The sequence below is a fragment of the Colias croceus genome, chromosome 17 (assembly GCF_905220415.1).
Source record: "Colias croceus chromosome 17, ilColCroc2.1".
Lineage (NCBI taxonomy): Eukaryota > Metazoa > Arthropoda > Insecta > Lepidoptera > Pieridae > Colias > Colias croceus.
In genome coordinates this window covers 2,915,854-2,935,671 of record NC_059553.1, presented here as the reverse complement: position 1 = coordinate 2,935,671, position 19,818 = coordinate 2,915,854, and the positions used below count along the sequence as shown (strand labels likewise).

The following is a 19,818-nucleotide window of genomic DNA, read 5'->3' as shown; positions in this document are numbered from 1 at the left end:
TTTATTTTGTATAAAAGGATAAATTGTAAGAATTGTATAAAATTTTGTTATAAGTAGATAGGTAGTTATTATAACTCTAATCGCTTAGGTGCTTTGGTAATCAAAACGAATTATTAACATAAATATTAATAGACTAGGTAGGTAGTTAATATGAATTTATTAAAAAATAATATTTTCTAAACTTAACAGGTACTTAATCATTAATCAAAATCAAACAAAAACGCTAGTAAGTATATTTTTTTATTCCTGTGAATTCATAGCTAATGAAAAATCATAAAAAAATAATAATTTATATACTTACTATAAACAATAAATTGAACAAACATTACGATAACTAGGTATAATACAATGATAATACTCTTAAATACTATAACATCACATAATAATAAATGGAAGTCTAAACTAATTATTCTTTAGTGTTTTATCAATAAAATTATGTAACTAGTTACAAATTCATTAGTTTCAGCACAGACTAATAATATTAAACTAGCCGTTTATTAACTTAGCCGTTAGGTTAGGTTAGGTTTCTTAAAAAAAAACTACACAGAAAGCCTAGCCTGAACTGATTTATTCTATTGGTCTTAAGCCCCCAGTACACAATGGCCCATGCTGATCCATTGCAGGCAATGCACAACTGGAGGCCACGATCAATTGCTGTTCACACAATGGCCCATGTCTCATTGCTGCCTGGCAAGCCACTCGCGATGGACGTACAGGGCTCAGATTGATATAAATCAATAAACCTAAATGTTTCTTCATTGCTCCACGATACTGACATTTTAGGCGATCAAATACTATATTTTAATATAAAAATAAAATTCTAGTTCTAGTACGCAACAAAAAAGTGCTCTATTCCGGTCAGTGGTCGGTTACGAACTAAACAATGGCCCATTGTGTGAACACCGCAGGCCACGCTACGCCACGATTCCTTTGAAGTGTGCCCAAAAAACCGACAACTCCCCGATTGCGCGCCACGACAGACCATTGCCCGCCATCATATACCATTGCCCCGTGTACACAATGGCAATGGCCTGCAATGGATCAGCATGGGCCATTGTGTACTAGGGGCTTTAGGATGAACTAGTTTGGCCTAGGGCCTAGGCTATACCAGTTCATCCGATCGTGTATAGGACGAACTAGTTTAGCCTAGGCAAAACTAGTTTGTCCTGAAATCGGGTTTGGCCGGTAACACATACATCATATTTTAAGAGAATCAACTAGAAGCTTTTGAAATTTAATTGGGTAACAGAAAGCATTGTTAAACACACCTAACTTCTTTTATAACTAAGTATACATTTAATATATTATATTCTATTAAAAAAATGTGTGCGTGTACTAGTGTACATATACGTAAAAAGTGAAACTTATTTATGACCTTATTTTTCAAAAAATAATTTACTTTATGCAACTTTATAGAAATACATCGAATCACGCGTGGTAGGGATAAGAAAAACATGGCGCGTAACGGAAAAATGGCACGCGTAACGAAAAAATGTTACACTACATTTTTTTCCAACCAAAAAAAAGGAGTTTCACTTCAATACTCTATACATCAGATTCAACTTTCATTGGTGTAACTTTCAGTCTCTTAGCAAGTGCTGCGCTGGATTCAATCTGCTGTTTCACGTACGATACAGTTCCTTTAGCATCTGTTAATTCCGCATGTTTCTTTTCCTTATCCCCTGGTGCTAAAACTGGCAAAGTTGGATCCGCCTGAAATATAAAATATACACAAAATGAATATTTGTTTATGTCCTTTACATAGTCGTAATCTATATGTTATGATCTCCAAAGTGCATGAGCACACAAAGATATCTTAGTAAGTACGAGCAATATTCGACAGTGTAAATAAGCTAATTCAATCAAATTTACTTAGAAGATTTCATTGCTTATCATCTGTTAATTGGTTGATAACGCAATGCAATCGATTTGCAAAACTTGGATTTTGACCATTACAAAGTTCTGTTCACAGATACAAGTCAATAACTGCGTTAAAAACAACCGACTTCAAACTTTTACAAATACAGACAAAAATGCTCATAAAATAAAAACTACTGGGCCTATCCGAATAAAATTTTTATGGGACCAATTCGACACCATCCCGCATCGAACAAAAAAAGAATCACGTAAATCGGTTCAGAAACTTCGGAGTAATCGGTGTACATACATAAAAAAAAACATAACTACCGGCCGAATTGAAAACCTCCTCCTTTTTTTGAAGTCGGTTAAAAATAACGTAATATAAATTACTTCTTACGGAATATTATTTAAATTGGCAATGTTCAATACAAATAAAAAATGCACACAGAAATAATTAAAAAAAAAGCATTGCTAACATACATATCAAGAAATACAGTATCACTTATAATAATAAAAAAACTATACGAGTAATGGTAAATTGGATATTATACCGGTTCTAATTCCCTCCAATGCTGTATACAATCTGTCAGCCGATCTCCAAAGCCAGGAGCGAAACATTCTGGATCCAAAGCCACGAAACAATGGCCCAAATTGGCCGGCCCGCCTTGACCGCTGTGTGACCATGACCGAATGTGGTGACCGTAATTGGAACCTGGAAAAGGGGATGTGTCAAATGTCATTATATTAACATTTTATTCATCAATGATATTATAAGTAAAAAGGAGAAAATTGGTTAATAACTCAGCCCCCGGAATCACAGACACAATAGAAAATTTATTGTGTCGTGGGATCGGGCCGCTCGGGGCTCAATGGGTTAAAAATCCTCCGGGAGTGGCATGTTGAAATGAGGCTAATTAGCCACTTACACCAGTTGTTTTTTTTTCTCACAAAAATTATTATTTAATCATTCCGTCGACGTCTAATCATGTATGCGTTATATTAATTGTACCTACATATTGTTCTACCTTCCCTAGTGACTAGTGCGTATATATACAAATATGGGTTCCTATTTGTTTTAAGCGTAATGCTTTGTTGTTTGTATATCTGTCGTGGTCATATCGTAGATTTGATCATTTCATGATATGAGTGGCCATTTCACGAAATGGTCGCATATCGTGAAATGGCCAACATAGTTTGATCAGATCGTTAAATCGTCAACGTTTCACGATTTGGTCATCCACATTTGGCCAGATCGTATAAAATATAAAGAGTCCATAAAATATTAAAAAATTTCAGAATAACTATATTCTAAAAACTTGTTTAATGTCATTTAAGTTAGTGCCGCGGCAGCGGCCGGCGAATGCCAGAAGCGAATCGTTTTTGCAATAGAAAACAGTTAGGTTAGGTTAGGTTACACTTTGATAAACAACGCACGAGCCGAGCGAGCAAAGCGAGCGTGCCGCGGCAGCGGCCGGCGAGTGCCAGAAGCGGATCGCTTTTTAAGAAACAAACAATTATAATAATATAGTAGTAGTTTCTTATATTATTTTATTTAAGTCGCATTTTTTCTTAAATACATATAAGATATCCACATTTTCCATAGTACTCGTACCTCTTCGTCGTAAATTCTTTGCTATGACTTTCTTCATAATATTGTTATTAAACGAATTATGAAGTTTTTAACTGCGAATAATTTAATTTTCGCCAGCGGCCGCCATCTTATCACATAAACACAGAGCTTGCAGCGCCTCTACCAACGATTAATGTAACTATTTTACGATATGATCAAATAATTTTGATCATTTCATGAAAAAACCGTGCGTTAATTGGCCATATCGTGAAACGATTTCTTATCATTGATCTGCCCAAACCACATCATGATGTGGCCAAACTAAATTGGCCATTTCACGATATGCGACCATTTCGTGAAATGGCCACTCATATCATGAAATGATCAAATCTACGATATGACCACGACATATCTATAAATAAGCTTCAATTATATTATCATACCTGACAATATACCGCAGAATAGTTCCACCATAGCAGCTAGTCCATATCCCTTGTATCCTGACGTTTGCTCACTACCTCCCACGGGCATCAAACATCCTGTTTTAAAGGCCTGAAAATATTACATAAAGTATTACAATTAGAGAAACAAGCAAACAGTAAATTATTGCAAAATAGGAATCCAATTTTGCTTAATAGTCTTATAAAGTATCTAAGTAAGTTCTAATTTTAAAATATTTTGTTCCTTTTAGTATTTACAAAACAAGATCGATTTTAAGTGCATTAACATAATTGACTTGATTGAATCATCACGATGAAGAAGGTACTATCAAGCTAGTAAAACATTAGCTGGGATGGAGTTAGTGAAAATTAAAAACAAATGAGTACCAGGTTTGCGTCATTAGTCTCCTTCCCATCTGGATCTTGTGCCCAACCATTTGGAAGCTTTTCTCTTTTGCGCATTTGCATTTCAATCTGAAAAGTAAACAAAATAAATTATATAAATAAATCGATCAGTCTCTTAACAATATTGTGATGATTTTAATGCTACGCTCGCTGTAAAGTATTCCGTCGGGGTAAATTATATTGTAATGAAATCATTAATTCCTAATATTAAAATGATTGTTTTACCTTTCCAACTGCGACTGCAGTAGTTGCCATGTCCAGGTAGAAAGTTTCTCCATCGGAAGCTGGTGCGACTACGGATAGAGGATTCGTTCCTAATGCTGCCTGAAAATGTTTTGATAACACATCAAGTTTGTTACAATAATTTATTTCACTTCACGTGAAAGCCAGTTTTTAAATGCTGTATTTCGTCATGTTTACAAAATATAAGGTAGATAATGACTAAACTATGTAAAGATGTATCGCCAATTGTTATTGCTAAGCGTAAAATTCGAGTACGGCTCGACTTATTTCGAAAAATTATCATAACAAGGAAGCTGGTTCTTATGAAGACACAATAGGGGGGGGGGGGACAGGTCTGCCGGGGCAGCTAGTTTTTCATATAATAGCATTAAATTATTATAATTAAATAGGTTTTATAATTTTTGTGTATGAGACTTGAGAGTAACAGACAAAAAATACTGACCTTTTTACTTCTCGTGGGTGCTAGTAATGGTGAGGTGTTCGTAAACGCCATGCCGATAAGCCCCTTTTCGGATGCTTTCCTTGCCCAGTATCCAGCCATTCCATTGTGATTTGATCCTAAAAGGAATAAATTTACAAATGTTTGATACGTTTTATAAAAAAATATAACAAAGTCACATAATTTAATTAATCCGTGCGCTCAATTTTGCTTTCCTCATCTACAATTAACACAGGAAAACAGAAGATTAGCATAATATAATAGCTAAATATTACCTCATTGTGGTATAGGAAATTGTAAATTTATAATTTTACACTGAGTAAAAACATAAACTACCTACCTACTATATAATAAATAATAGTTAAAAAAACTAAAAAACACGCTTTTTTATAGAAAACCGAACTAAAAAATAGAAAATATATTTAATAATTTTATCAAATTAGTGTATTGTCATCGGTCCTCAATAAATCTACAAAGTTTGAACGAAATATGGCCGTTTAAAGTGGGTCAAAATCGCGCCCAAAAAAGTCGGTTACAAACATACAGGTGAAGCTAATAAAAAGCGTGTAATAATAATAATAAATATAAGTCGGGTTTTCCTTCATGACGCTATAACTCCAGAATGCACGAACCGATTTCCACGGTTTTGCATTCGTTGGAAAGCTCTCGGGCTCCGTGAGGTTTATAGCAAAGAAATGGTGTCTCTGGTGGCGAAACGGAGTTCGCCCGGTTTGCTAGTTTAAAATATAATCAGTACCTTTTACAGAGACCCAACCGACTCCAGTTTCTTTGGCTTTCTTAACAGCGATGTCCATAGCGAAATGGCTGACTGTTGCTCCAAGAACATTGTTAGCGTCAACCCACGCTGTTGACGCGGTTTCTTTCAGCACTTTTGGTTCATTATTGGGCATGCATGCTCCGGATATTATATCGTTTACGTAAAGTTCTAAAATGTAAAAATAATAATTAGGTAGGTACTTCTATTACAAAAAAGCGTCCTTAAAATAAATTGCTTCCTTAAAATTTTACTTTGATAAAAAACCTACCTATATCAAATGCATGATAAAAATAATAATCGGTATTAGATTCCGTAGGTACCTACACCATACGTAAGGTAAGTAATTTATATTATCTAGTTTAAATATTAACACAGGTTTTATCAGTTAAAGTGTAGAAAAATTCTAGAAAAAATAAAAGAATTACTAATTAAAATTGTTTGTTGCGCAACCACGATCTCGTTTATTTTATGAGGAAAATAAACACTAGCATTCATGAGTACCTACTTACCCAATCTATTTAACCCATGGCTAGGATGTCCCATTCTATCAGCTTCTATAAGCAGTTCCGCTTGCTGCTGAGCAGCTCTTGAAGCAGCACCAACTGCCTTCAGGCAGTCCGTCATGAAGCGTAACGCCTCCCGCGTGGCAACTCGCGCCATTTTCACTGAAAAATTTTTTTTATTACCTCTATGTAAATAAATCTATGCTTAAAAACTTATGTTTCTGAAGCTGCAGACTATTTTTTTTTGTCACGCTTGAAAAATATTTCAAGTTTTTCCTTTTGCAAACAGGCGAAGTTACTTTGCTAGTTAGTTCGTTTTCTTATATAAAAACATTGTCACTACAATATAAAAATATTCCTTACTTATGAAGTATGAACCTAGAACACTTTTACTTGTTCATAAAAAAGAACAATTGATTCTAAAATATCACAAACATAGATAACTAATACTGTATTTACAAACAAAATGACAAATATTCATTACTTCGTTATAAATCAGGAAAAATAACATATTATAATGATATAAATGAGTATAATAATACAATATGTTTACGTTATTATCCTAGCACTATTGCCCATCATGTGGTTATTGAACGTTATCAATTACGTCATTGCATTGTATTTTGTAGCGAGTTAAAAACCTCGTTAATCATGAGTTTATTGCCTGTTAATCGAGTAATCATTGACTACTGTTATAATTTACTACCGACTGCTACTTCAGTTTTATTTGTAAACAAACTGTCCGTAATGTATTTTTTGTATCCAAGTATCGAATAGAAAGATGTTTTGTTAGCATTTATTTTTGTCTCAGAAAAACAGCTTTATTTCGAAATTAGTGATGGAGAATAGAGAATATATTATTTGAGATAAAGGTATAGGTAAATAATTTAAAATACCCACAAAACTATGTATAACATGTACCTACGTAAGCTACCCACATTCATAAAAGACAAAAAGATATGATTAGTGTTTAATAGCAAATGTAAAGGTACTCTTTTACTGCCATGTAATTTCAATAAATTAGTAAATGATGTTTTTATAACTATTAAAATTTGAATTTTTGATATTGCGGTGTCGTGATAAACCTGTTTATGAAGAACTTGTTTATTTCTGTGAGTATACCTACATGTTTTACTTTATATAGGTTAGGTACCTATGATCGCATAGGAGAAATATGAAATTAACTATTAATAAAAAATATTTTAATTTCTAAGTAAGTATAGGCACGTATAGTACCTTAAATAAAAATGTACCTAACAGATCAAATCTTATAAACCACAAGGTATATTTATTCCCTCTTTCAGTCAGTAGAAATGTTTTATTTGAAATGCACCTATAGGATTTTTTAAAATGAATTTCATTCAAATAAATAGATGGGAGTGAGAGACCTTACTTTACTCTCGATCGTAATGACCGGTGAAGAATGCAAAAGGGTGAACTGAAGTGTACCTACAGTATTTAGTAGTAATACCTAAATAGTATCAAGTTAACAATTAATATTAAATAAATAAATGTACCTAGGTACTTAATAAATTTCATAACCTAGGTAGGTATAGGATACATGGATATTGATAAAATGTTGTTCAAACAAGTTTTACCTACACTCAAGGAGGTATAGCTGGGTACAGCGTATTTTTATTTAATTTATACGGTGTCTAATAACATATACCTACCTACTAACAAATAGCTAAATTATACATAGTGTAATAACGAGTGTCCATAATTTTTTTTAAATTATAGATTAGTCATTGTCTTTGTTTAATAATATTAAATTATTCATTATCATGTTGTGTTTACAACGCTAATATTAGAATATAATTAGCAAGATAATACTTAATACTGTCTAATAATGACTAAGTACATATTATTTATTATTTACTAAAAAATAAATTTTAAAGATTAGTATTGTCTTAAAAATATAGAAACAACTAAATACCATATAGGTACTTACATAAGAATGAATGACAAATTTTACTAAAACATCTGATGCTAACCGGTAAATATGCGAATTATAACGAATAGGTAGGTTATTATGATCCTGCATACTTCTCATTTAATATACCTGTCTATGAAGATGGAAATAGGGTTTTAAAGAAATAAAATAACATAACTTACCTACTGAATTGTGTTGCTAAACAAATTTAATGAAAAACAAACAACATACAGATAAAAAATGTTATAGCGCGCTCGTCCTCCAAAAGCACGCATTCGCGACTGAGGAGTGAGGACTGAGGGCGGAGGCGCTCGATTCATTTCTAAACTGAATTAGATAATCAAGGTGAATGAGCTCGCGATTCCTATACTATACCGGAGTTAAAATATTTTTCTTTAACGCGACTTGCTATAATTTTAGGCAAATAATAATTAGTAAAAACATGAACTTTGTGTAGTTCAAATGCTCTGATTAATAATAGACTTAGTTAAGTGTATTATTAATCAGATTATATAAATAAAAAAATGAAGTTTATTTATTATACTTTTTGGATTATTACAAAAATTCACTAATAACCTCGGAGCTAAGAACTGATATATCGGCGCTAAGGAAAATTTTTAATTAATAATTATAATAAGTAAAAAATTTCAATAAATTCTTAAAGCATTTACTTAATTTTGAATTGTTAAATTGGTTCACTTGGTTCCATTTTAGATTGTGGAAATTTCATTTTCACTAAGTCCTTGACCTTTTTTTAAAAAAATATAGAGCAATGTGTAAAAACTACGAAAAATTAAACGCCTGCGTGTAAAATCTAATTAACAGCTCCTTGATTCATGAAATAAATAACGTAAGGCGCATCGGCATCTCATAGGCTCTTGTTACCAAAAATACTTAAGTACTTAGAAAATTAAAGTTTTTTTTACACATAAATATCTACACAAATATTGACAACTATCATAATTAAAAAAAAATAACACTTTACCTTCACCAACGTTATCCATGTCTGATTTTTTACAAAAGTTTTACTTTAAAATGAATAAAAAAAAGCTACTAATTGAGCTTTTCTATATGAGTACCACACTACTTCACTCCAAGCGTTACAATGGTTATAATATTATGGAAAATATTTTAATCATACGGTATAAGTTATCTATAAGATAAGTTGTTGACTTTCCGTCATAATTATAAATCGTTAAGAACGAGACAAGTAAACGTTGAAACAGAACAATAAATAAAATAATTAAGTATTTGTTCAAACTTCAAAGTATAAAAATACAGTAGATTTCAAACAAAGGTTCTCAATTTGACTGTATTTTTTAATTTTCTGGGTGTTACCTGTGAAGTTTCGACTGGGTGACCTGATTTCTATGATTCTTTTTATATTTAAAAACGGGCTTAAATTCCGTTGGTCACATTTATACTTGGTCTGGAATTATAACCATTTGTATGCAGTTTAATTTTTTGTTAAAAAGAATTACATATTAGAATAATATATGAAACGGCCACAGGCAAAGGCAGGTACGCCAGACCAAAAACTATCCTAAAACCATTCAGAATCCTTATGTTGTCCTTATAAAAAAATAAAAGAGAAAATATGAGAATGTAGAAATAAAACGTAACTACCTACATAGTAATTTAAATAAAAAGTAAATGAGAGCGATTTGACTAAACCCCATGGAAAATATAATATAATACAAGAAAGTTAACAATTATGTATTACCGCATTTTCAAAAAGAAAAAAAAATACTTAGAGTTAGGTAGGATGGCAATTACTGGAAAAAAGTTTTTTGTATGGAAGTTAAAAAAACCATACTATTTTAAAGTATAAAACCCATAGTATTTTAAGTATATTTGATAATTAAGACGATTACACTGATAATAATTATTCGTTATCTTAAAGATTAAAACCCTATAAACTTATGTTGTTTATTTGTCCATAAAAAATAATATTATGGAACATTTACTACCTATATTTTATCTAACGAAGAAAAAGCAATACCACGCAATACTATATTATGTTATTAAGCACTTATTTTATTGTATAGATACTACGTAAACAATAATAAATATTAAGTAATTATTTAAATGCATATCATGGAGTTATTTGAACTTACAAATTGTTTGTTTATATTTTAGATAGAGTTGAGGCTGATAAAATGGAACTAATTCACATAACAGTAAATCTACTGAATACTTACTGTTACAGGCGACTCTGTTCTACGCTTTTTATTTGATTGATGATTATGATTTAAATATTATGTAAAAAACTATTTTTTTTGAGAAATTATGAAAAAACTACGATACTTTAATGAAAACTACAAAAAGGAATTGAACCGTTTCACATTGCGTTCATTGTAGCTTGATACCTATGTAAATCACATTTTTTATAATAAAATTATAATAAGCCAGTCTGTCTTTTTAATACGCTTTTATTAGCTTCTCCTATATGTTTGTAATTTCGTATGTAATCGACCCTAGACTCGATTTTAACGGACCGATTTAATCTAAACTTTGTACACTCACATTGTATTGTCACATCAAGGATATGTGAGTTGTGACAATACAATTATGTTTTTAGTTGAGTATATAAAACTATATTATGAACCTTATTATTTCATTCTGTAAATTAATTGAGATGTAATTCATAAATTATGTACCTACATGCACCAAAATTTAAATTATCAAAAAAGGTGGCACATTGTAATGTATTTGTATGTACATTGCAAAATTAAGTCATTTTATTACCATTACGAAATAAATTATCTCAATTGTTTTGGTAACATTATCGCAAATCATAATATTTAGTATTTCCACTTCATCTCGTTGTGCGGATGTGTTCGGTGTCTCAGTGATTTCGGTGAACAAACTTAATCATTTTTTTGGAACTAATTTGAGGTAATTTCAATTTCACGAGAATAGTTATGAGATGAGGAAATGAAATCGCGATTGTAAAGGTCACTAGTAATTGCACTCGACAAAAAACATTTCGTTCGGATTCGGCTGTACATTTTTGGGGATTCATTTCAGTAAATTATATTTTAATCACATGTTTTAAAGTTCATTTGTTTGGTATGAAAAAAGGCGATGATAGATCATCTTAATTTAATACTTAAAAATAATGTTAATCAGAGAAATGGAAAAATTGCTCATAAAATGTAGATACTTAAATTTAATACGAAATTGACTTCAAAACTAGATATACCTAAGTAGTAACTGTAGTGTATTTGCATTATGTGGATCATATATTTTGTTATGTGGGTATTTGGAAAATAAGTCAGTCTTGATTATATCCGGCGTACGTTATTTATTCGGTATCTGTTTATTTTGTGCTGATTTATCTTCAATCTTATAAATATAACAGTAACCAATCAGATAACAGTAATTAGTCAAAACCAGTATGCAAACCACAATTGCCACTGCAAAACAAATTAGACAAATCAAACATTTACATAATGAACCCAAACAATAATGTTATCTAGTTACAATGGTTTATAAATAAGATTGTGATTAAATTACTGTCAGTGATCAGTCACCATGCCGTCTGTTCGTATTGAGGAGATTAAGAGGTTCATGGAAGAGAGCCTGGTGGCTGCAGGGGCTCCCGTCTCGGAGGCAAAGGCGCAAACTGATCTGCTGTTACATGCTGATATTGTGGGCCATTTCAGCCATGGGCTTAATAGATTGGGTAAGGAATAGACTTGTTTCGTATTGTATTGTTAGTGCAGATAGTACCTAGTGTTGTTTGTAGAATTAAATTTATTGTATTTATTTACATAATATTTAGATAGTAGAATGTAGAGAAGAACTCTATTTTAGTTACATATTTTTTTAGAATCATCAAAAGTTTAATGTCACTATTTTTATAAGAGAATAATTATTTTGGTAGAAAATAATAATAATTAACTACCTATATGTAATTATAGACCCACGTACCTATGTGTTTCATCTGTAAATTAATTTCTCTTACAATATTTAACTAGGTGAGATAACTAAGTAATTACCTACGTATCTCATGATGATAGATTTATCGTCTTACATATTTTACTCCAATGACAAATAATTAACTATAGAATAAAATATTATTGAAGAGAAATTGATTTTATTTAATAATTTAATTACCTCCAGCTAGGCTACAGTTCCATCTATCAATAACAATAAAAATTACAAAATTTGTTACTTCTTAAAGTATTTATAAACTAATAAACTTTCTTAATTTCAGAATTATACATAAACGATATGAAGATCGGTGGTTGCAAGCCGAGCGCTAAGCCCGTAATACTGAAGGAATCTGCAGCGACCGCCTGGGTGGACGGGGTTGATGCGTTAGGGGCTACTGTGGGGAAATTTTGTATGGACCTTGCTATGAAGAAAGCGAAGGAATGCGGCGTCGGATGGGTCTCCGCGAAACGTAAGACCTTGATAATGTTATATTGTATATTTTAAAATAATAGTTTTATTTAATTTCAATATTAGTAGTTTTATTTCTTTTGAATGCTTTAAAACTAAAAAAAATTGAAATGGTTTAACGAAATTTTAATGACAAGAAAGCACGTCGTTTCTGGTAACAAATAATATACATATTTTTAAAATATAATAGCTTTATTTCATGAATTCTTAAAAACTTAAAAAATATGAAATGGTTTAACCAAATTTTAATGACAAGAAAGTCGTCGTTTCTGGAAACAACGATAAATAATAAATAGAGAATGGAAGGGAAATATTATAGATATCACTTTATTAATATCAGCTCTACTACATTTACATAACAAATTATGTGTACAGTTAAGTAAATGTAGAGCAGTAACGATCTAATTATTTTATTTCATCTAAGTATTCTTTTAGTTAAGGAAATCTTGTAAAAATCGTTACTTCTGGGCTTGTTCTGGTGACTTTTTATATATATGACTTTCGATTATTGAATTTCTGAGTAAAGATCAACTGACTAATAAATAGTATGACTGTTTATGTTCAATTAGGTTATATTTTAACTATTCATAATTTTAACAGGATGCAATCACTTCGGTATGGCTGGGTATTGGGCACTGAAAGCGCAACGTGAAGGTCTTATTGGTATGGCATATACGAACTCGGCACCGATCATGACTCCAACTCGAGCTAAAAATGTGAGTATGCTTATATTTAATATTGGTTGATAAATTTAGTAATATTTTTAACATAAAACATAACATAGTGTAATTAAAATACAATAGTAAATTGGCTTTCCGAATCGTTAGTACCTAAGTAAGTGTTAAAAATATGTTATGACGATTCAAAAGAAATTTACCTTTTATGTATATTTTTTAGTTTTTGTATTTTTTTTGCAATATCTTCACACGTTTTATTCTATACAGAGTGCAAACGGAACCAATCCCATAGCAATGGCAGCTCCAGCATCGGGTGGAGACTCGCTAGTTGTTGACATGGCGACTACGGCTGCGGCTATGGGCAAGGTGAGATAAAATATATTGTATTTTATTTACAAATTTATATCAGAAACTTAAATTACAATAAAGAATAATATGCGGTGTCGATATAGTTCTGTGGCGGTGAATTACTCGATAATATATTGTGTTACTTAATATCTAAGGTTAAATTCACCATTTATTTATTTGAAAGTACAAAAATATTTTTATAATTCATAATACAATAAACATGTGTTTATACTGTATGCTAATATGAACTTTAAATTGGATTTAGGTTGAAATGCAACTTAGAAAAGGGGAGAAGATTCCAGAAGGTTGGGCTCTCGGTTCCGATTCCAAACCGACAACGGATCCTCAAGAGGTAGCCGTCATTTTAAAAAATTTCCATACTTAAATTTTTTTGCTCTATCTATAACATTTCAATTTTCAATGGAACTCACTGAGTCCTGTTTTTGTAAATTGTTGTTCACTTGTACAGATTTGTTAAAATAAATAACCCTTTAAACAACTTTGCTCTTAAAATTATTACAGGCGTTCGAATCTGGTCGTCTTATGCCGTTGGGCGGTCAAGAGAAAACTAGCGGATACAAAGGATATGCTCTTAGTACAATGGTGGAAGTATTTTGCAGTGGGCTATCTGGTAAGTGCTTTTTAAATATATGGAATATTTATAATGTTGATACGGTATAATAAAAGTATGTACACAAATATAAGTATACTTACTGGTCTCTATCCAACGGTTCTATTTCTCGGTTCAACGGTCTCATTCAAGTAGGCTTCGTTTAAAAAAAAATGTCTCGGTCTGGTAGGACACAGAAGGCTGATCACCTATCTCGATCCTGATCACGACGATGAGCTAGTAGGCAAAAAACTCCAGAGCCTCGCCCACCGTCGCAGAGTGGCAAGTTTATCGGTTTTTTATCGGATACACTTTGGTGAGTGCGCTGCGGAATTGCACGATTTAATTCCGCCATCCCCGTTTTTCCATCGATCATCGAGGCGCACAGACTCTAGGCATCGCCATATGGTTGACGTTCCATGTACCCGGACAAAGCGGTTCGGATCGACATTCTTCATCCGAACCGCGAGGGACTGGAACATGCTTCCTGAGTCTGTGTTCCCCGACGAGTACAATATGGGGGTCTTCAAGCGAAGAGTGAACGGGTACCTTCTAGGGAAGCGCGCTCCATCTTAGGCCACATCTCAGCTTACCATCAGGCGAGATCGTGGTCAAGCGCTTCCCTATCACACAATAAAAAAATAAAAAAAAAAAAAAAAAAAAACCTACTTGTCCCTAAAGAAAATCGATCAGTGAAACAGATGTATAATGCATCTGCCCCTCACTCCACTAGCCATAGAGATTTTCTGTGATCTGTGCCACTAGCGGACATGGGACTTCACTTTCCTTTTCGTATTTAAAATAGCATATAATTACTATAGTCATAATATTCATAAGAACAGCATTCTTTGGATAGCATCCTTGCAGCAGCGATTCCTGATAATGCCTCTGATGATGCATGATAGGTCGTAAGCTCATACATTCATTGTCATTGCAATTTAAACGTCATAAGCTAAATAGTAAAGAGATCATACCAAGAAGCTGTGAATGCACAACAAACCCAGTCGAATGGAGAACCTCCATATTTTGAAGTATTTTTAAAGAATAGAAAAAAACGATCAATCGTTGGGGTTCGAACCCGTCCCCATTCCGGGGCAAATTTTTTCTTTACTTTATAAATTTATATAAAGCATTTGAATGCCATATAAAACACTAAATATCAATACATATATATCTATATATATCTATCTCTCTCTTTCCCATGTTCTATTAAACACTAAATATTATACATACATATATATCTATATCTCTCTATTTCCCAGGTTCCAATTCCTCCCACAATGTACCATCATGGTCATACACCCAAGTGGAGCCTCCCAACCTGGGCCAATGTTTTGTAGTGGTGGACCCGGAACGATTCGCGCCAGGATTTGCGGACAGGATAAAGGATTGTCTTGAACATTATAGAAGCTTGGAACCTGTGAGTATTTGGAGTACTGGAAATCTATAGGTACTTAATATTATAAAGCTGAAGAGTTTTTTTTTTGAACGCGCTTATCTCAGGAATTTCTGGTCTGGTGTTTATTAATCAATTTATCGAGTAAGGCTATTATATATCATCACGCTAAGACCAACAGGAGCTGAGCAATGCAGGTGAAACCGCAGGGCAAAGCTAGTTATAATATATGATGCCTGATGGAGCTTCTTCACAAAGGGCAGCGTTGGCCAACTAAAATATGATCGTCGATGTTTGCCACCATTACGGTGAGGGTACATCATAGACATTTAGGCCCTCTACACTATCATGATTGCCTCTACTCGCCCAACGCTGCCCATTGTGATGAAGGCCTATGAAATTTAATCATAATTGCCTTTATTTATTTTTAACAAATTAGTTCGCCGGCTCAAACCTACATATTTATTTCCTGAGTCCCATAGGCCAAATATTTTATTCTCATTCCGGGTCAACGTAAGTGACGCCGGGACGAGCAACTAGTACTAAATAACCGAATAACACACATTGCACTGCCATTCAATATCGTCGTAACACAAAAATACGCGATACATATTGATGTCTACAAAAAAGAGTTGTCAATGGTTAGAAAACAATATAATTATTCATAACGTCTTGTAAACCATTGGTTGGGATTAACCACAAATGACATGCTGCTGCCAACTTTCTTTTGGCACAAGTCTTCAAAGAATAACTGTTTCTTAAGGTCCGTGATGGATCGTGACCTAGGGTTAAAGACATTGAAATACGCCATCTTTTTCCATTATACACATACACATGGTATTTTTGTTGGGTGCGGTTAGGTCGATGCTTTCACGTGATAACAAAAATCAAAGTTATTTCGTAGTTTGCTACAATATTCTTTGAAAAACAGCGAGTGAGGTTGCAATTGGATTTAGTGACCAATTGAGAGTTTAAATTCTGTTCATTTCTATTTTAAATTTCCTATGGCTCCACTGTATCGTATCGTATCAAAGGAACATAACCCCTACAATGTGTTTTATACAAGTTTCATATAACTTTGATACAAGCAGCTAATATTCATTCTAATGTTATAAAACTTTGTACGCAAACAAAAGAATGGCATTAATTTTTCCGATCATTATAATTTAAAACGAAATTCATAAATTAATTATCAAAATTTAAATAAGTAGATATAAAAAACTTAAAGTTTGCATCTCGTTTATGGGCCAAGGGAAACTTGATCGAAGGTTTAATAATAAATGAGTAAATTATTTTAATACATTATGCACATTCACATCGAATAGATATAAAATTCAAGGAAGTATTGCAACAAACTTTGTTGTAACTTGTACTAAGTATATTTAATTATTCGAAACCAAAGGTTCTACACTTTATTTAGTATCTATATAAATTACTAGAGGTCCGCCCCGGCTTCGCCCGTGGTACATATTTCGCAATAAAAGTTAGCCTATGTCCTTTCTCGGGTATCAAAATATCTCCCTACCAAATTTCATGCAAATTGGTTCAGTAGTTTAGGCGTAATTGAGTACAGACAGAGAGACAGTTACTTTCGCATTTATAATATTAGTATGGATAAACTATTGCGAAACATGAAAATGTATATATTTATTAAAAGTTTAAGGGTGCTTTTCCACCAAAGCTGTTCGAGGAAAATGTGTCATGCGAGGATGAGTTGCGAAGCTGTGAAATGTCAAATGCTCAAAATTATAGAACAAGTTATAAACTAAAACGAAAATGTACAAATAACGCATACGTATACTCGAGTCTTCGTTAAGAACAACTACGTAAGTCAGTTTAATTGTGTTCAAGATACACAATTAAACTGACTTTTGTTCAAACAAAAAAAAATAGAATTTCTTTCCCAGTGCTCTATTGATAAAGTCGCATTTTTAATCGGACCTATTAAATTACTAAATAAATTTACATTTTTATTATATATTTTACTAACATTTGTTATAATTTCAGATCGACCCCTCGCTCCCAGTCCTGGCTCCAGGAGATAAAGAAAAAAAGAACGAAAAATTGACGCGCGCGAGTGGCACAATATCATACCCCCAGGGACAAATTGATTCGTATAATAAAATGGCGGAAAGAATTGGCGTAAAGCCTATTAAAGTTGTATCTAGCAATCTGTAAGATGATTTGAATAAGGTAGCTGTGAATATTAAATATTTTAAATAAATTTGTTGAAATTTAAAATTTGTTTTATTTTGATGGTAGACATGCGCGATGATTTTATATGCTGTAGATACACTACTGTAAGTACATATTTTTTCTTAAGCAGACTTATTTCAGAGGTACATAACACTTGCACAAACAGTATCTTCTATTGGAGCAGACTGAAATCACAGAACCAAATATTTATTAAGTAAACTAGACAAGTGATAACTGCGTTAAAAACAACCGACTTCAAACTTGCACTTGACAAAAATGCTCTTAAAATAAAAACTACTGGGCCTATCCGAATAAAATTTTTATGGGACCAATTCGACACCATCCCGCATCGAACAAAAAAAGAATCACGTAAATCGGTTGAGAAACCTCGGAGTAATCGGTGTACATACATAAAAAAAAAACATACCGGCCGAATTGATAACCTCCTCCTTTTTTTTGAAGTCGGTTAAAAACAATCCTTCGTCTTGAGAATATCGATTAGGAAATAAAATAACGTGTTTCAGAATTGATACCATCAATCTACCTGCAGTCAAAATTATAGAAATTATTGCATTATGTGGAATTAATATATTTTAAATACTTAAATGTTATATAGTCAGAGATTAATGTAGAGCAGGGGTATATTATTTATATTTTGAAGATGAAATTAATATTTTAGTTAAAAAAAATAATTGCATTTTAGGTAAATATCTACTAAAATAAAGTGGCTAGTTACCTGTATAGATAAGACTGGGAAAGTAAGGTTTTCACATTGACACTCAGATTTGAGAGTCACGCTTGGAGTCACGTAATTGAATAAATGACATGAGCTTGTTACGTGAGTGACATCTAACTTTATCTCTATCAATGAAAGTTTAAAAATGAGGCTAATGAACATTTAAAATTATTTATTTTTTATTCCACTGTATAGTTAATATAAGTTTACTGCGACAGTTATGTAAACAAAAAAATAAGGATGTACAGTAAATGCTAATGACCGCAACGATTACATATGCAAATATTTAAATAAAATAATTTATATTATTTTTTATTTAATTTATTTAATTTACGTATCATTAGTCATGTAAATCGTTAGTATAGCATGATAGTTTTAATTTAATTTCATCCCGTAACTGCTATGAATGGTAATGGTTTTGATATTAAAATTAAACTAAAGAAAAACACTCTACATTGGTATAATAAGTCACACCTCGTTAAAGAAAGCATCATCGTAAAAAATGTTACATAAAATCGATTGTGAAAGAGTTATACCTTGAGCCCAGTAGGCGGTATACCTTAATTTATTTGAAAACTCCGTCAATTTATAATTCTCACTTCGTTTAAGTAAATATTTATCGAAATATTACGTACTTACTGAATAAATCGTCTTCACCTCGTAATGTAGCTACCGAGTCAAATAAAAATGCCCGATTAAAAAAATTACAATCTGAATTATTAACATTACAAATCGATTCATGTATGTATGTTTTAATATAAGTCTTGTGGTTTCCATATTAGGGATCACCGTGTATCTTCTGGTTCGATTCATCATGACGACGTATACTTAGTTTAAAAATTCTTATTTTTACCCATGTCCTTTTGCAACTTAAATAATTGTGACAAATTCTGATTTATTTCAAAAGATACAATTCAATATTCTTACATAAGTGATAAGGTATAGTTACAAAAATAAATACATTTTTTCTATAAAGGTACAATTATGAAATATTCATGATTTCAAAGATGCCTTATTACCTAAGTAACGTAAATGAGTTATTAAAAATTGTCTTTTTCATGAACATATTAATAAATCTCTAGTTATTCTCCTTGTTATTAGTTTTTCTCTCAATATAATAAAAATACATATGTATATTTTATAATCCATAAAAAAGAACATAATACAATATTTGGTTATATTGGTTCCTTAAATACTATATCGATTCGACATATTATGATATAAAATGAAAGTTCATATTTTATTTAATAAAGTAATAAATTAAAGCATATAAA

At 32.0% G+C, this 19,818-nt stretch overlaps 2 protein-coding genes across 6 annotated transcripts; one reads left to right on the top strand and one right to left on the bottom strand.

Moving 5' to 3' along the window:
* Window positions 1-1,429: 1,429 nt before the first annotated feature.
* Window positions 1,430-9,265, bottom strand: LOC123698846 (uncharacterized oxidoreductase YjmC-like). 4 transcript variants are annotated; one of them, XM_045645626.1, is made up of 9 exons: window positions 9,157-9,265; window positions 6,245-6,400; window positions 5,715-5,903; window positions 4,961-5,076; window positions 4,501-4,599; window positions 4,258-4,344; window positions 3,874-3,982; window positions 2,412-2,572; window positions 1,430-1,713 (listed from the first exon to the last, which is right to left on the bottom strand). In XM_045645626.1, the coding sequence occupies exons 1-9, from the start codon at window positions 9,173-9,175 to the stop codon at window positions 1,546-1,548; spliced, it is 1,104 nt and encodes a 367-aa protein (XP_045501582.1). In that variant the 5' UTR covers window positions 9,176-9,265; the 3' UTR covers window positions 1,430-1,545. The 4 variants fall into 4 exon arrangements, with proteins under 4 accessions (XP_045501582.1, XP_045501584.1, XP_045501585.1 ...); XM_045645628.1 differs by lacking the exon at window positions 9,157-9,265 and adding an exon at window positions 8,354-8,468; XM_045645629.1 differs by lacking the exon at window positions 9,157-9,265 and adding an exon at window positions 8,403-8,445.
* LOC123698848 ((2R)-3-sulfolactate dehydrogenase (NADP(+))-like) lies at window positions 7,304-17,808 on the top strand. Of its 2 annotated transcripts, none has more exons than XM_045645630.1 (9): window positions 7,304-7,350; window positions 11,697-11,859; window positions 12,394-12,582; window positions 13,182-13,297; window positions 13,526-13,624; window positions 13,872-13,958; window positions 14,129-14,237; window positions 15,479-15,636; window positions 17,620-17,808. In XM_045645630.1, the coding sequence occupies exons 2-9, from the start codon at window positions 11,709-11,711 to the stop codon at window positions 17,788-17,790; spliced, it is 1,080 nt and encodes a 359-aa protein (XP_045501586.1). In that variant the 5' UTR covers window positions 7,304-7,350; window positions 11,697-11,708; the 3' UTR covers window positions 17,791-17,808. The 2 variants fall into 2 exon arrangements, with proteins under 2 accessions (XP_045501586.1, XP_045501588.1); XM_045645632.1 differs by lacking the exon at window positions 7,304-7,350 and adding an exon at window positions 11,014-11,069.
* Window positions 17,809-19,818: the final 2,010 nt, after the last annotated feature.

Excerpts from the sequence above, each read along its gene's own strand:
- LOC123698846 (XM_045645626.1), bottom strand. Across the intron at positions 4,600-4,960 it reads CACCCACGAGAAGTAAAAAG|GCAGCATTAGGAACGAATCC; the intron begins GTCAGTATTTTT and ends AAACATTTTCAG. Across the intron at positions 1,714-2,411 it reads ATTGGAGGGAATTAGAACCG|GCGGATCCAACTTTGCCAGT; the intron begins GTATAATATCCA and ends TTTATATTTCAG.
- LOC123698848 (XM_045645630.1), top strand. The coding sequence starts at position 11,709 with ATGCCGTCTGTTCGTATTGAGGAGATTAAGAGGTTCATGGAAGAGAGC. Across the intron at positions 11,860-12,393 it reads CCATGGGCTTAATAGATTGG|AATTATACATAAACGATATG; the intron begins GTAAGGAATAGA and ends TCTTAATTTCAG. Across the intron at positions 12,583-13,181 it reads CGGATGGGTCTCCGCGAAAC|GATGCAATCACTTCGGTATG; the intron begins GTAAGACCTTGA and ends TAATTTTAACAG.